Source organism: Micrasema longulum, unplaced genomic scaffold (genome assembly GCF_059751315.1).
Source record: "Micrasema longulum isolate JH-2025_06_02 unplaced genomic scaffold, ASM5975131v1 h1tg000870l, whole genome shotgun sequence".
NCBI classification, from domain to species: domain Eukaryota; kingdom Metazoa; phylum Arthropoda; class Insecta; order Trichoptera; family Brachycentridae; genus Micrasema; species Micrasema longulum.
The window spans coordinates 309,872-325,572 of NW_028278062.1; the positions used below are offsets into that span (position 1 = coordinate 309,872).

General features: G+C 32.5%; 1 protein-coding gene and 2 long non-coding RNA genes across 4 annotated transcripts in view; 1 reads left to right on the plus strand and 2 right to left on the minus strand.

Annotated features, from left to right (window-relative positions):
* LOC148278506 (beta-1,4-glucuronyltransferase 1) overlaps nucleotides 1–6,693 on the plus strand; it is a 170,040-nt gene extending 163,347 nt beyond the window's left edge. The window contains exons 8-9 of one of the 2 annotated variants that reach the window (XR_015823179.1): nucleotides 264–522; nucleotides 6,286–6,693. Coding sequence is in view for 1 of the 2 variants with exons in the window: in XM_088231296.1 (XP_088087422.1) it covers nucleotides 264–461 (198 nt within the window). In the remaining variant the exon portion in view is untranslated. Of the gene's footprint in view, nucleotides 1–263; nucleotides 2,327–6,285 lie in introns of those variants that run through there. The other variant, XM_088231296.1, reaches the window with a different exon arrangement.
* Nucleotides 3,658–15,509, minus strand: LOC148278508 (uncharacterized). Its single transcript, XR_015823181.1, has 2 exons — nucleotides 15,383–15,509; nucleotides 3,658–3,723 (listed from the first exon to the last, which is right to left on the minus strand). It is a non-coding gene; the product is annotated as an uncharacterized LOC148278508 (long non-coding RNA).
* Nucleotides 6,518–8,166, minus strand: LOC148278509 (uncharacterized). Its single transcript, XR_015823180.1, has 3 exons — nucleotides 7,843–8,166; nucleotides 7,597–7,764; nucleotides 6,518–7,530 (listed from the first exon to the last, which is right to left on the minus strand). It is a non-coding gene; the product is annotated as an uncharacterized LOC148278509 (long non-coding RNA).
* Nucleotides 15,510–15,701: the final 192 nt, after the last annotated feature.

Genomic DNA, 15,701 nt, shown 5'->3' on the forward strand with positions numbered 1-15,701 from the left:
GCTGATTATATGATTCTGTGACATGAGCTTACTGATTACATAACTACATGGCAAAATGATGCACATGAGCTTACTGCTTACATAATTACATGGTAAAATGACGCACATAAGCTTACTAGTTACACATAACTACATGGAAAAATGACTCACATGTGTTTACTGATTTCATAACTACATAACAAAATTACACAAAAGAGCTGACTATACTATAATAAAATGACACAAATCTTTGAGATATTTATTTTTTATGTCTTCTGTTCCAGGCGTATGCAATGTGTGTTTTGGATTATGATTTCATGATCCTTAACAACGCATTTCTGGTCCATCGGCCGGGGATCAAAACTCTCACTAAGGACGTGAAGCGAGCGCAGCTAGCCGGGAAAACCAACCAACTTATCAGAAGGATCATCTTCCCCGAACTGAAGGTGCTCTACGGGACTAGAAAGGGGTGCGCCGTATGATGAAGTGTCTCCCGTCGGACGAAGTTTGTATTTACGATTTCATCACACAACAAAATGACAGGTATTTGCCGTTTCATCGAAGAACCCAGGAAAGAGAGTGTGATGTACTGAAGAATTTTTGTCTTTTAAGACTGTTTTAACAGTGTACAAAAAACATATATGTGTGATTGACTATGACATAATTATTGAGTTTGTTATTGTTATGCGATGAATTGGTTACAGTGATAAAAATAATATATTTATCTTTTCATCGTACGGCAAAAAATATATTATTTTCTATTAAAGATAGATCTATTGTGTAGCCTGAGCCGTTATTAAAAACTATATCAAAATATGTAATGTCACTTAAACGTCTTTTGACACATTTGCGGACACTTTTTTCTCATAGCATCCTCTCATATGGACACATATCATAACTTTTGTTTGTTTAATATTTCACTTTCGATTGGACCGGACCGTAGTTGGTTTGAAGTAAATATTATTTGACTAACATACTGGGACACACCGTTGTGAGCTGCTTTTATAGGGACACAATAGCTTCTCCTACCATATATTACTCGTCATTTTTTCACTAGCGATTTTTTTTAGATTGACATTCTAAATGAGAGACTTTTGAATATTTTGACGGCTTTAGCCAGCATAACCGCGAATGTGTTAACTGGCCACCTTTCTTTACATTTCGGTCAACCGAACAGAAAAGCCACAGAGTTTATCTGTGGATTTTACCTGGCATTATTTGTCTCATCGGGCGGAGAATTGCCTGGTTTTAAATAAAGCGGTTCATAGCATAAGTATTAATTGTAACTTTTCTGTTTTTACTTAAATTGGTTGCAAAACTTGTGATTTTCTCGACGTGTATTGAAAATAGGATTAAAAAAAAAGTATAGACATGCTATTTCGAAATATTGAGTTTTTGACTAAAGCCTGTTATTTATATTGGTGACTGTGAATCTGCTAAAAGCAATGGATTTTTTTAAATAATGCTAAGCCGCTGTTTTGAGGCTTTATGAAAAATACACAATGCAATCACATCGGCTCGGGGGTAAAGCTTACTGATCAACCCCTGTATGTCAATTGAAGACATATTTATATTAAATTATTGATGAATTTTTCACTGAAGGCGGCATTTTTTCATCACTTTTTCCTTAATCTACTCCGAGTACTTTTTACATTGCTTCGATTCAAGCATTTTGTCTCAAAAAATTGCTATTTTCTAGTGGGTTATTTACCTTATTTATAAGTGAACATATATTTTAAGATCTGCACCTTTGAGTAGAACTATACTTGTACATATTGTATTAATTTTGGTGTATTTTTGTATGAATTATTCCTAGAAATAGTTCCTTTTTAATTTTTTTTATGTTTGTATCGTATTTATTTATTACAAGCTCTGTACTTTAGATATTAATGTACTTCATTTTTAAAAATCTAATACTACTATGCTTTATATCCAAGAAATCCATTTCCTTTCCGCACCTAATGGTGCATAGGGCACTGCATTGGTACACCAATCGCAGCGTATCTTGATCATTTTTGTTACATGAAGGTAAGGTGATCAGTCTTACGCTTCAGGTACCAGTCCAGAGACTATGAAATATTCCAGTGTAAAAACACCCCTTTAAATAATATTTCATATCAACCATATCGGGAATCGAACCCGAGACCTCTTGCATGGTAGGCAAATGCACTCACCATTACACCACGAGGCTGACAAATCAATTCATAGAAAAAAAAGTAAAAGACATCAAAATAATGTGAAAATCATAGTAAAATACATAGTAAAAAACATTATAAAAAATTGTGGTAGAAGACATGATAAAAACATATTTGAAAACCAAGTAAAGTACTTAGTAAAAAAAAAAAAACGTAGAAAGAAACACAGCAAAAGACAGTAAAATATATATAAATGTACGGCAGAAAACAAAAAAAATAAAGTAAAAACGTAGTAAGTTAAGTAAAGAAGCCACTTCTTCGGTGGATCGTTGGTTAAAGCTGAGGATGTGGGAGCACCCCCCTAACTAATAGCCCATTACTTCAAAGACCTGGGCTTGGACGGCCAGAACTAACTTATAATAGATCTAATTGGATCGCAGTGACGTCAGGAACTTATTTAGTACTGACCCCCATAATAATTACAAAGATGCATGATGTTTACGTAGAAAATGAAGTGTCAACACTCTTCTGAAGTATAGAGCTATAAAACGCCTTAAATCTTATGAATAACAATTGACTATTTATTATTTTTATATGCGTAAATTGTCGAATATATGTCCTTTCGTAGCATGCACCAGATTATTCTTGCGTGTTTTGTATGTACAGCTAGCCTTCCTTTTTATTCCAGTAATATTTTGTACTATTATCTTGTACAGCACGTTATGGGTATAAAAATGTCTGCCGAGTTGTTTTTTAAAAGTTGGTAGAACAAATGCTGGCAAATCCAATTTTATTAGTTTTACAGCCAAAATCACTGTTTTTTTCAAAATAATTCACAAAATTACGGCCAAATACATTGAACAAAAGCATTACGATAAAAAAAAATAGTTTTAAATGTTTTTTTTTTTATTTACTCGAACACTTGTTCGGAATAGGGAAATATCACATACTACGAATACCGATCAAAATATACAAAATGGATTTAGAATCATTAATTGTATTTTCGAAATCAATATGGATATTGTAGAGCAATGTTTTCATACGTAACTTTAAAAAAGAAATTGTAAAAAAATATGTCGCAAAACGCGATAGTTGTGACGTCAAGATTCGTGACAATGTTCCATAAAATTTTGAATGGTTAGGAACATAGTTAAAAATAAACATGAATCGTGACGTATTAGGGGCGTGGCCAATAATGAAATGACCTTTTTTGCGGGAATTCAAAATTTAAAAATACTTTTTACGCAATTCAAATTAATTCGTAGATTTCATTATGTAGAAAATCTTATGTTAAAATGAGTTTTTCTACATAATGAAATCTATGAATGAATTTAAATTGCAAAGATAAGTAAATCAGCATCTCGTCAAGGTGAAAGATATTTGCGTTCTCCGTCTACTTTGAATGATGAAGCACATGGTCCAAGATAGATTAGTATTGTTCCTCGGGGATATTTGTCTTATGGAGAATGCCTCCAGAATTCTCTCTCCGGCTTTCCGAGTAAATCATGTGAGATATCTCCTTGTTTCATCATTGAATGATTATGCTTGCGAAATTCATAGCACAAATGAACGTAGTTATACACAAGCAGCCAGCCATAGAAAAGTGAAACTGAAAAAAAGTAATATGCTAATTAAAAAAAAAGTAATATGCTAATTAAAAATACTTAACTTCAATATCAATACATAGATGGCGCTCCACCACGCTTGTGAATGGTTTCTCATTTAATAACATATATATACAAAAATCAAAAAAATGTTACTTGTGTCGATATTCGCTAATAAGCGGAATGGGGAATGTTGTAAAACGTAAAGTGGCCACTTAACCCAGCCAATGACAGGTCATAAGCCCTGTAAACGCTCGAATATCCATAATCCTGAATTTGAAAAAATTCTACCTCATCTCTGTAGGGATATTAATAAAAATATATACCTACTCCCCCCTTGGGAGAAATCCAGATTTGTGTATGTACAAAATACACGTACCTAAAATAATGAAGTGAAACTGAGATAACAGCCATTTTGTGAGAAAGAGTGAATTATAAAATCTACACAAGTGAAATGTTTTCGACTTTAATAAACGGTAAACAATGAATACATAAGTTTTTTTTATATATGACAATTAAGAATCTTATAATGTATTTGACCAGTTTTTATGATTTTTAAAGTACCATAAGATTTTTCTTGTGCTCTGTGTTTTCTGCAAATTGAGGAATGCCGTTTTTGTGATCGACACCTTTTCCCGAAGATGATTACTATGGTTTTTTGTATGAAAGCGGTCTGGCTGTTTTTAGCAGAACATAGAATTGACCTTTCTGCACCCGATAACATCAATATCGCATTTTTCCAAAATTGTGGACTGGCTGCTTTCTGCGTAACTACGTTCAAATTAGGAGTCAATCCACATTAAACGTGTTCACATTTGACATGCTCGTCGCGTGACAATTTTAACAAATTATTTATTTTACCGTACAGTATTTCGTAGACCCTTATTACTAAGTGATATTTCCTTATTACGATTCAGTTCGTGATATTTTTCGCAATTTTAAAGCACATAAATAATAACACCGATGGCCAGTGTCGTAGCTGTGGCAATGAGTTTCATCACCGGGAATGTTAACTTAGAAAATATATGTATCCCTTTCTCGTACAAACGTTTGCTTGTGTATCGTGATCTGTTATCTCTTTATTTGGATTTGTTGGAAGCAACGCAATATTTGCTGAATGTGAGATGCGGATAACGAGGCAATAATGTGTCTATAGCGAGTCATGCTAATTGTTTTAAGAGCTCTAAGTGAATGAGACACATAAAATGTACATTAATAAATGCGTATAATTGGTGGACCATGAAGAAATCCTATACTTTTATCTAAATTCTCAATTTTTGCCTTCCGATGCGTTTTAAACTGAGAAAAATGACTTCGAAGATTTTAACATTTGCAATTTTTGAGCGCAGATCATTATAAAACTATTGACTCAATATAATTACACTTTAATATAGCAACAATATTTTGAGTTTGTCCAAATTTCTGTAGACAAGGACTGGATTCAACTCCCCTAGGAGCGGCTTATGACCTGTCAATGGCTGGTTTAAGTGGCTACTTTACACACTGTGTAACATTCATCATTATGCCCATATTTGAACATCTATATTCCTTCAATTATTTCATCGTACGGTTTTAAAACATTCGCCAAGCGATAGTTCAAAGCAAAAAACTCACCGACGACGTTTTTACTTCACTGTGTCTGGACACAAACTGCACTCGAATGGCAGGCCATAAAATATGGAATTTCTTTACAGTCCCCTTAATATATTAATAATGGTTTTACATTTACACGTATGAAATAACCATAGAACCAGAAATCATTACCAATTTGCTCTAGTATTATTTTTAAGAACGGTAACTTGACAGTTTTGCTTAGGGATGTGCCGATGGCTATATTTAATACTTGTCCATTTGAGTTGAGGTTAAATGAAATATGTATTTTTTATAAAATTAATATTTGAAGCACTATAGTCCTTAAAATGTAACATGATTAGAATGACAGTTGTCAGAAAAAGTGACGACATAACTTTGTAGTAACATCAAAGGAGTTATTTATATTGACACACGAAAAATCATTTGTATCTGGCGTGTTAATTTATTTGTTTAATACAATGCTTGAAACATAAATCAGCTTTAAAACTAAAATGAACCTAATTATTAACAGCGTTTTTACAAGATTACATCATTTTGCAAAAACGTTAGAGATGGGACAAATTGATCAAATAAAAATAAAAAAACATTTGATGTTGTTCATGAAAAAAGTATAAATGTCTCATTTTTTGGTGAATAATTGTGTTAAACACACTATAATAGGCTTGTTTTTGCGTTTTTTATATCAATTTTCGGAAACAGAGTTTCACGATTGCATGAAATAACTGATAAAATCGACTTGATCAGTGATCAGTAATTTCCCAACACTAATGAAATTAGTTTGATAGCTGTCATTGTAATCAAGCTATATTTGAAGAACTATAGCTTTGTGGTTATTCATTATATAATTAAAATATAGACACTTTGTTTTTGATTACTATTTATTTAATTACTGACCGGTTTTGTAGATAAACATTTTTTAAATTTGTTCTTTACAATTTATGTATGACTTTTTTTACATTCTTCTTCTTCTTCAGCCTTATTCTCTCCACTGCTGGATGGCGGACTCTTCCAAATGTCTCCAACCCTTCCTATCACCCGCTTTCATCATCCATGTTCTACCGGCAATAGAGGCGATGTCGTCGACCCATCTTTTCCGTGGCCTTCCAACACTTCTTTTGTTTGCCCATGGTCTCCACTTTGTTATTCTGGGTGTCCACCTGCCATCAAGTGTCTTGCCCACTGCCATTTCAATTTCGCTGCACAATCCATGATATCCACGACTCCGGTTCAGCGCCTTATTTCTTCTTTTCTTACTCTGTCTCTTAGACATACACCGAGCATCTGTCTTTCCATGGACACTTGTACACATTATATTTTTTTGTTGTCACTTAAAACGGACACAGACCCTTAAATGGTTAAATAAATAAATGGTTAAAAACAAAGTGTTTTCTATTCTAATTTTAATTACATGTATTATTTTTACTAGTCAACCTGATTCCCAAAACTATGACGAGAATGATATTTACTATTTAACTATTGCAATAGGGTCTAGAATTCGTACTGCCCATGCGCTCAGTAGCTGCAGAATATCTAATAATCTAGCCCCTATCTGTTATTCAAATTTAAAATAACCGGAAATTCAAATCTCAAACGCCGTTGCGCTCTGTAGCTGCATGACGGGTTGAGATATTTAAATGGCGCTATGTAATTAAAAACAGTTATTGAAGCATAGTTTTTTCATCATCACGGTGACAAATTGTAAACTATTGATTTCTTTACATTTACATTCGATTATTGTTTTGAGAAATATTTTGACATCACAATAAGTATTTTACCATTTAAGAAAAGTGTTTATTTATGTTAAAATTAGCATTCTATTTTGTAAATTTTCTTAGTAAAGTTACTATAAAAAATAGGTGTTAATATAAGTTGCGTCTGTTTCTTTTCAAATTTTAAAATGAGCGCCGACAGCTTAAAAAAATGGTAAAAGTTATATGTCATTTGAAAAAGAAATCTGTTCTACAAGATACTGTGTTTGTATTATTTTATTATTTTATTTTATTACGACCTTTCAAAATGGAATATCAAGTAGACAAAAGTCAGCATTTTCGACTCCTTCTGTTCACCTTGTTGAAAGGACAGGTCGTCGATGGTTTTTGCGTTTTAGACGGTAGAATGATTTAAGATGGCGGCATACAATTATTATTATTATTCGTTATAGGCAGGCAGGTTTTGCTGATGTATCTATATCTCGTGTACTGCTTTTTGTCCAAGTTTTTCTTCCTTCTAAAAAGCATCCAAACTGTTTTTTAGTTGGTTGACCGAAATGGAATGGACAATTAGACTTGGCAATTTATTCCAGTCTGAAACTACCCTGCTGGAAAGGAAGTTTTTCTTGGGATTGAGGTGGAATTGAGGACGATAGAGCTTCCAGTTATGACCCTGTAAATTTGTGTTAATATTTAATTGATACATCTCACGCAGGAGGCAGGCATAGTAATTATTGACATCTTCTGCGTGAGATGTATCAATTAAATATTAACACAAATTTACAGGGTCATAACTGGAAGCTCTATCGTCCTCAATTCCACCTCAATCCAAGAAAAACTTCCTTTCCAGCAGGGTAGTTCAACTGGAATAAATTGCCAAGTCTAATTGTCCATTCCATTTCGGTCAACCAACTAAAAAACAGTTTGGATGCTTTTTAGAAGGAAGAAAAACTTACATCTCCAAAAAGGTCTGTCAATCTTGTACATAGGTCTAGATATAGTCAGCAAATTCTGCTGCCTATAACGAATCTATAATAATGCTCGTTTGCGTTCTGTCGAAATTACCGTCTTGAAACGCAAAAACCATTGACGTGGGCTCTTTTAGCATCATAGTCGAATAGTCGATTAGTCTATATCGAGTAATCAGTATCTAAATATTTAGAACATTACAGAAAAATAAACCCCATTCATTCCAATTACAATCATAAATCACAAATGATAATAGATGTTATTATAATAATATAACAAAGTGTAAAAAGAAAAATTATAAGTTAGAAAGTGCTTTCCTAAGGGAAAGCCCACTGTCGTGAAATATGTCGACATTCAATGTGATGCGATTAAGTCGCAAGATTGCTCTACCAACCGGCGGTTGGTTCTGCATCGTGGTAGGTAAAACAATCGACGCTGTCTCTGTCGAAGATAGTTATCAGGTACGAACAGACCTACATTCATCAGGATTTCTGAGTTATGTATGCGACCACCGATTACCTGGAAGAAGTGAACACCCAAATGAACCTCCTTCCTCCTCCATAATGGCTGATAGCCTAGCATCCCCAGTAAAAAGTCGGTTGGGAAGAGCCAAGGATAATATCCACACTTTTTTAGGTACAGATAGTGCAGAAATTTCTTCTGCACTCTCTCCACCATCAAAGAGTATCGAGCCTCGTGTGGCGACCAATTAATGGAACTAAACTCCAAACGACTTCTTATACATATTGGTAAACCAAATAACAAAATAGCTCTATATTCTAAAATGGCTGTTGACTAAATTTGGCTAGCTAATATGTATTCCAGCTAAAATGACAATTTGGCTGCGGCATCTGCATTACGAGTTATCACTCAGTAACTTATAAAATTCATTAAAAAATTGACCAAATCATTCGATTTTACGAGTAGAAAAAACTAACACCGATCTACATATAAGCTGTGCAGGAAAAAAAAATCATGTTCTTGGTGCAAAATTCACCTTTTATAGGGTATTTATACAAATTGGGAAAACGACAAAAATGTATGATATATTTAGAGCATCTTTTTACTATCGATGCATAAAAAACAAGTTTTCATTATTAATTTTTGGGTTTTAAAACAAGCACTCATAGATGGAATACAGTACCCGGCAGTTAATAAAGTACATCGGGCTTATAAAGAGACCGCCGACTTTGTAAAGCGTTGTCTCTGTCGCACGAGGAGTCCGGTATCCGTAACACGGGTGAATGACAAAGACGGCGCTCTACAAAGCCGAAGTTAGCCGATTAGGCTGGCAGTCTCTTTCTTAAGCCCCGTGTACTTTATACAATGCCGGGTACTGTGTGTATCTTGATTAATGTTGTGAAAATTAACTTAAAATACATTATGTTTAGTTTGGTTCATATTGGTTTATGATTGTTTTAGCTAATACGGAGCCAGTTCATTTGGTCTGAGAATGGCTCATATAACATGGTACATGTTTATATAATTTGGTTCATGTTAATACGGCCGGGTAATTACTACTACTAGGTAACTTCTAAATCAGCATTTTTGAGTTAATCACTAAAAACACATCATTGTATCGTATATTCCTTCATGAATGCTACACATCTAAAAGTCGTAAAGCATACAAATCTTATTATGATGATTTGAATGCACAACTTGTTTATTTGTAGCATGAATGGAGGAAAATATGAAGATGTGTTTTTACTGGTTAATTCAAAAATGCTGTTTTTGAAGTTACCTGGCTGAAGTAATTACGCCACGATAAAATATGGTTCATGTTAGTATAAATATGGTTCATGTTTATATAATATGGTTCATGTTAGTATAAAATGGTTCATGTTTATATAATATGGTTCATTTTAGTATAAATATGGTTCATGTTAATATAAATATGGTTCTTGATTTTGTGGGGATTAGAATGTAAATTTGGTGTAAGTTAATGTGCCTTAATGTAAATTTAGATGAGCAAAAGGAACGTTTGTTGGGAGGAAATAAAATGTTTTTGTATTTTGTAACTCGATGTTTGTATATTCCACTAAACAGTGAACCTTGAACAATGTATACACATTTATACAATATTAAATGTATATTATTTATATGTAATAAAAAATATATTCTCTGATTGATTGTTTTATTTCTAAGCTTTCAAGTGAATTTTTTTCATAACTCATTCGATCCGTCAAAAGACGAGCCGCGTGCCGCCGCGTGAATGGAGAATAAAATTGAGGTAAATAAAAAAATGTGTAAATTATTGTCTCAAACTAAATTCAAAGTACGTGCAGTGTAAATTGACCATTTTGTTTAAGTGTCTGATTTTGTCATTTTACTAAATAGTGACATGCAGTTGACGCATGTTTAAGAAGAGTAAAGTCTTTACACCAATAAATTACGATGCAGAAAGTTTTAAAAACTGTCAATAGAAATATTATTTGATGCTATAAACATAATGTGAAAAGGAGATAGTTTAAACAGTATCGTAAAATTGTGAAATTGTCGCAATGTAAATGACAGTTGAAATTTTGTGGTGCCATACTAAAAAAAGTGATAATACATAAATTAAATTTCTCAATATTTAGGGAAAAAATAGTTGTATGCATTTTATGCAAATTCAAATTTTTATTTTTGTGTTTTTAAGACTAAGTGCCTAGATAAAATTATTTAAACATGTATTTTTATAAATTCAATAAATGTAGTATAGCTTGAAAAAATACGAAATATTTTTAATTGAATCATTGGTTAATATGAATAATATTTTTAATTGAATCGGCATTCACTTCGTAACACTTCATTAAAAATTATTATGAAAATAAAACTTTGTTATCGGTGTTACACAATTTCATTATTTTACAAGAACACAACTATAGTTTCGGGACAGCACTCCTATGTCCATGTTTTCATATCTGTACTTTAGATAACCATCCATTCATATGCCAACACCTTAGATAATGGAAAAAAACCCCCACGCTCTAAGTTTCACTGATTAATCTGTTTATTTTTTGTTTAGATTCTATGTCATTGTGAACAATATTCTGTGTTTATTATATTAGTTTTATATCACCCGTCGATGGGAGGAGTGCTCTGCCGAAACTATAGTTGTGTTCTTGTAAAAGAATAAAATTGTGTAACACCGATAACAAAGTTTTATTTTCATCATCGACCAATTACAGCGCGAATTCGCCAGTAATGCGGATGCATGTACTCGCGAACCAATATGCTAACAACATCGATGTCTTTAGCGTGAGTCTTGTAAATTTTAAATATCAATGTATATGTTCCTTATCAAATAGAACTTAATATTCTGTTCATATTGTATTTTATAACATAATGTACCTAGCTGCTTTAAACCTTTAATTGTATTTCTTTAGCTTATTAAAAAAATAGAAATATATATATATTGCTTTAATTTTTTAAAAACCAACTTAACTTTTAAACACAGTTCTATATTTTATTACTTTATATTGTATTTTTTTTAAATTTGTGTTGTTAATACACTCATCTTTTTATTTTTATACCAACTATACTCTTAACACTGTTCCTATATTTTATTTCTTTATATTGTGTTTTTTTAAAAAAATCTATGTTGTTTATATACTCACCTTCTTTTTTTATACCAACTTTACTTATTAACACTGTTCTATCTTTTGTTGCTTTATATTGTATTTTTTAAATTTAATGTTGTTTATATACTTATATTTTGTAAAACTTTCATGTATGTAAAAGCCTTATGGGCGTGAAAAAATAATAAAATAAAAAAAAAAAAATAATAATTTAATATGAATAATCTCCCCAATTATGACAGTTCTTACAATTTTTCTGCAGTATATTTAGTACAGTTTAGTACAACAGTTATATTTTAAAGGAATCTCATTTTTTCCCTACATTTTTCATCTCCCCACTTTAAAGTTTTCTCAGTTTTGCACTTTTTTTGTTGCTTTTTTTGTTGTTTTGTTTTACTGTATGTATATAATCAATATGACTACTAAAAGAAAGTATTTCATCAAATATGATACCGAGGTCTTTAATTTCTTTTACAGAAGCAAACGCTAATAAATCACAAATTTACTATCTATTGATGGCCCGGAAGTTGGTTAGCATAAATGATTATTGTATATCATAAACCTAATTATCAATCTAGAGATAGCGCACATAACTTATCTAATCTATTTTATCTATGCCTTTGCGAGATCCAAAAGGTTCAGAATAAGAACAAACCCATATGAAAATACTACTACTACTACTACTACCATCACGCCATTTCGCCGTAGGGGCAGGCAGAGAGAATGGACTGCCACACACGTATATTTATTTTAAAGAAACAAACAGTCGACAATGATAAAGTAACATTAAAAAAAAATAGTTTAAAGACAGACCAGCAAAGTTTCTAAATAAGAATCATACATTTAAATTTATTTCAACATAGAGGGAAAACATTTTTGAGAAGGGAATATGGAAGTCTAGGCTTTTACATGACCTGTCATTGGCTGGTTTAAGTGGCCATCAGAATGTCAGAAACCTCCACAGACTACACGGACGCATCTACATCAACTCTACTATTTTACTTCCCCGCTTCGATAGGAATGTTTTATGACAGCCTTTACACACTGTGTAACATTCACCATTCTGCCCATGTTTGAACATCCACATTTCCTCAACTCTTCCATCTGTTGACTTTTGTGAAGTAAAAGAGCTAAAACCTTTATCACTGTAAATGCCTAGACTTCCATATTCCCTTCTCAAAGATGTTTTCCCTCTCAGTTGAAATAAATTTGAATATAAATAACTCCCTAGGAATGAAATCCAGCCAGTCTGCAAGCATTTGGACATACCTAAACATTGCTAAAAGAAATATTGTTTATTTGGTTATTAATTATTGTTTTCTTATTGTGAATCGCTTTTTTAATTTCTAAGATTTCTAAGTTGTCTAAATTTAATATCCAGTGTCTTCATTGAAGTTATGATTCTTTTCTATCAGATGATTTGCGAATTCAGAAAAATTATTATTATTTAGGCATCTTAAATGTTCCTTTACTCTAATATTAATGTTTCTTTTAGTTTTTCCAATGTAGATTGCATCGCAATCTTTACAGTGTAATATTTAGTGATCACTGTAAAAATAAAATAGGATAAAATTCATTAGTTAAGTATTATTTAATGTGCCAATATGCCTTCTTGCTCATACTGATCATCGTGGTTTCGGATGTGACAGGGTTTTACGAACAACCTGTATACGCCCAAGAGAGACTGGTGAAAGCCTTGGTTTTCTCAGTGTTCATGTATAGTGTGGAGTGTTGGACACTGAGGGAATCTGAAAAGAAAAAAATCGAAGCTTTCGAAATGTGGTGTTAGCAGCGAATGCTGCAGATTCCGTGGACGGCCAGACGTACGAATGCATCTATACTCCAGGAACTGGACATTAGGAGAAAGACTAACATCCATGGGTGAGAAAAGAATCCTGCATTTCTTTGGACATATTTTCAGGGGGAACTCTGATAGTTTGGAGAAAACTATTCTCCTAGGAAGTGTCGAAGGGACAAGGTCGCGTGGACGTCAACCGTCAAAGATGGAGCGGCACAGTCACCGAGTTATCAGAATCATCACTGACGAATGCCTATAGAAGAGCACAAGAGTGTTCCAGATGGAGGGAGACTGTCGTAATCACCATCCTCAGACATGAGGCATGGATTGAAGAGATATATACGCCCAATGGGAATTTTTAGGTATACATATAAAATTATTATAAAAGAAAGGTATATAGTAGACTCGGTGGGAGTGGAGCTGGAGAGAAGTGTTTATAATTGAATTTGATTCAGTGATCGTTTGAAAGAAGACAACTTGTTATCAAAGAAATCAAGACTGTTATGTTTGTTGGCAGACCTAAGAATTCTGGGCATAGGGGAATGAAAACCATAGTTAGTTCTATGGTTATCGGTATAAAAGAGTAAGTTTTGCCTGAGGTTTCTAGTTGGGATATCTAATTTTATTGAGCTCAGTAGTTCAGGCGCATCAAAGAGTGAGTTGAGAATTTTAAATAGGACTAGAAGGTTGGGTTTATTTCAGCTAGTTTCTATCTCATTATACGTATATTGGTCTCTGGATAATTATAATGAATAACCACTAACAATATGTTTCTTAACATATTGATAACAGTGTCCGTGAAAACCTTCGCACCCAAATATAACCACTAAGTTGGTGATTCAAATATTAATTTTATGAAAAATAAAAACTATTTGATGACTTATATCATTATAATTTCACATTTTCATATTGCTATTAGTTAGCGAGGCTTAGTCTTTTTATGGTTGAATTTAAAAAATATTTTCGATAATTTGTGATTTAAGTGTATACTGAAATTTGTTATCAGTAAAAATATGAGGGAATTAAAAACTATTGTATCATAAAGTTGAGATTTTATCAGAGAAACTCAGCTATAATTCTTTACAATTTAGTACACATACAAAATGAATATATATTTCTTTGGCCTGGTAAGTATTTGATTAAATATTTTCAATTATTTTCAATATTCTATATTTTTCAATCTTATCTAAATTTGTTGCAACAGAGAGGGAAAACATTTATGAGCGGGGAATATGGAAGTATAGTGGCCACTTTACCCATTTTGTAACATTCCTTATTCTGCCTATGTTTTAAAATTCACATTTTCTTCACGATTCCATCTGTTGACGTTTGCGATGACAAATCATAAGCCCTGTATATGCCTAGATTTTAGATCTCAATAACTCCCTACGAAGGAAATCCAGCCTCATATCTACAAACATTTGGGCATACTTATAATGTTGTTTTTTTAAATCTTATTTATTAGGTGCTAACATAAGTTTTTTCAGTTTTTTTCAAAGTTTAAAAATGAGCTAAAGTGAAAATAAAATGTACGGTTATACGTCATTTGAAAGAATATTTTCTGCCTTACAAGATATTGTGTTTGCTTTTACGTTACATGTGTTATTTTGTTCGATTACAAACCTTCAAAATGGAAAGTCAAATAGACCAAAGTGAACATTTTCAACACCTCCTTTTGTTCGTGTCAATCGAGAGAATAAAGATGCCAAAGCAGCTCGCGATATTTGCGTGGTGTATTGTGAAGATGCTACGAATTAAAGGACAGCTTGTTGATGGTTTTTGCGTTTACATACATAGACAGAATGGTGAAAGTTACACAGTGTGTAAAGTGGCTAGTTAAACCAGCCAATGACAGGTCTAAGCCCTGTAAATGCCTACAATGAAAGCACCCACCCCTTTCTTAAAAACGGTTTCTAAAGACTTCTGTCTTTCTTCAGTTTCAATTTTTACAGTCAAAACATTGTCAATTAATTTATTCTTCTGTGTACAGCATTTTTGAAATCTAAAATGATTTTCAAATGAATATTTTAATCACCTTGCTTAAGATTTTTTTCTCTGGATGTCACAAGGTAATCGATAAATTTCAAAACTTCCCAATTCTGTCTTTCGTCACTACGAATAAATGGAGTTAATGTGTTTTTTTGATACACGAGAAAGTTACGTCAGTGAGGCAAAAACTTAAATGCACTTTTTTACTATCTCAGATATTCTAAATAAATTACACATATGCAACAATTAAATGGAGAAATAATTAAGTCAAGAGTTGCGTATAAATAAATATTGTAAAAGCAGGCCGTAATTTGCATAGCAATGGTAGTTATTTGTTTAACACTTTTGTATAGCATTTAATACTG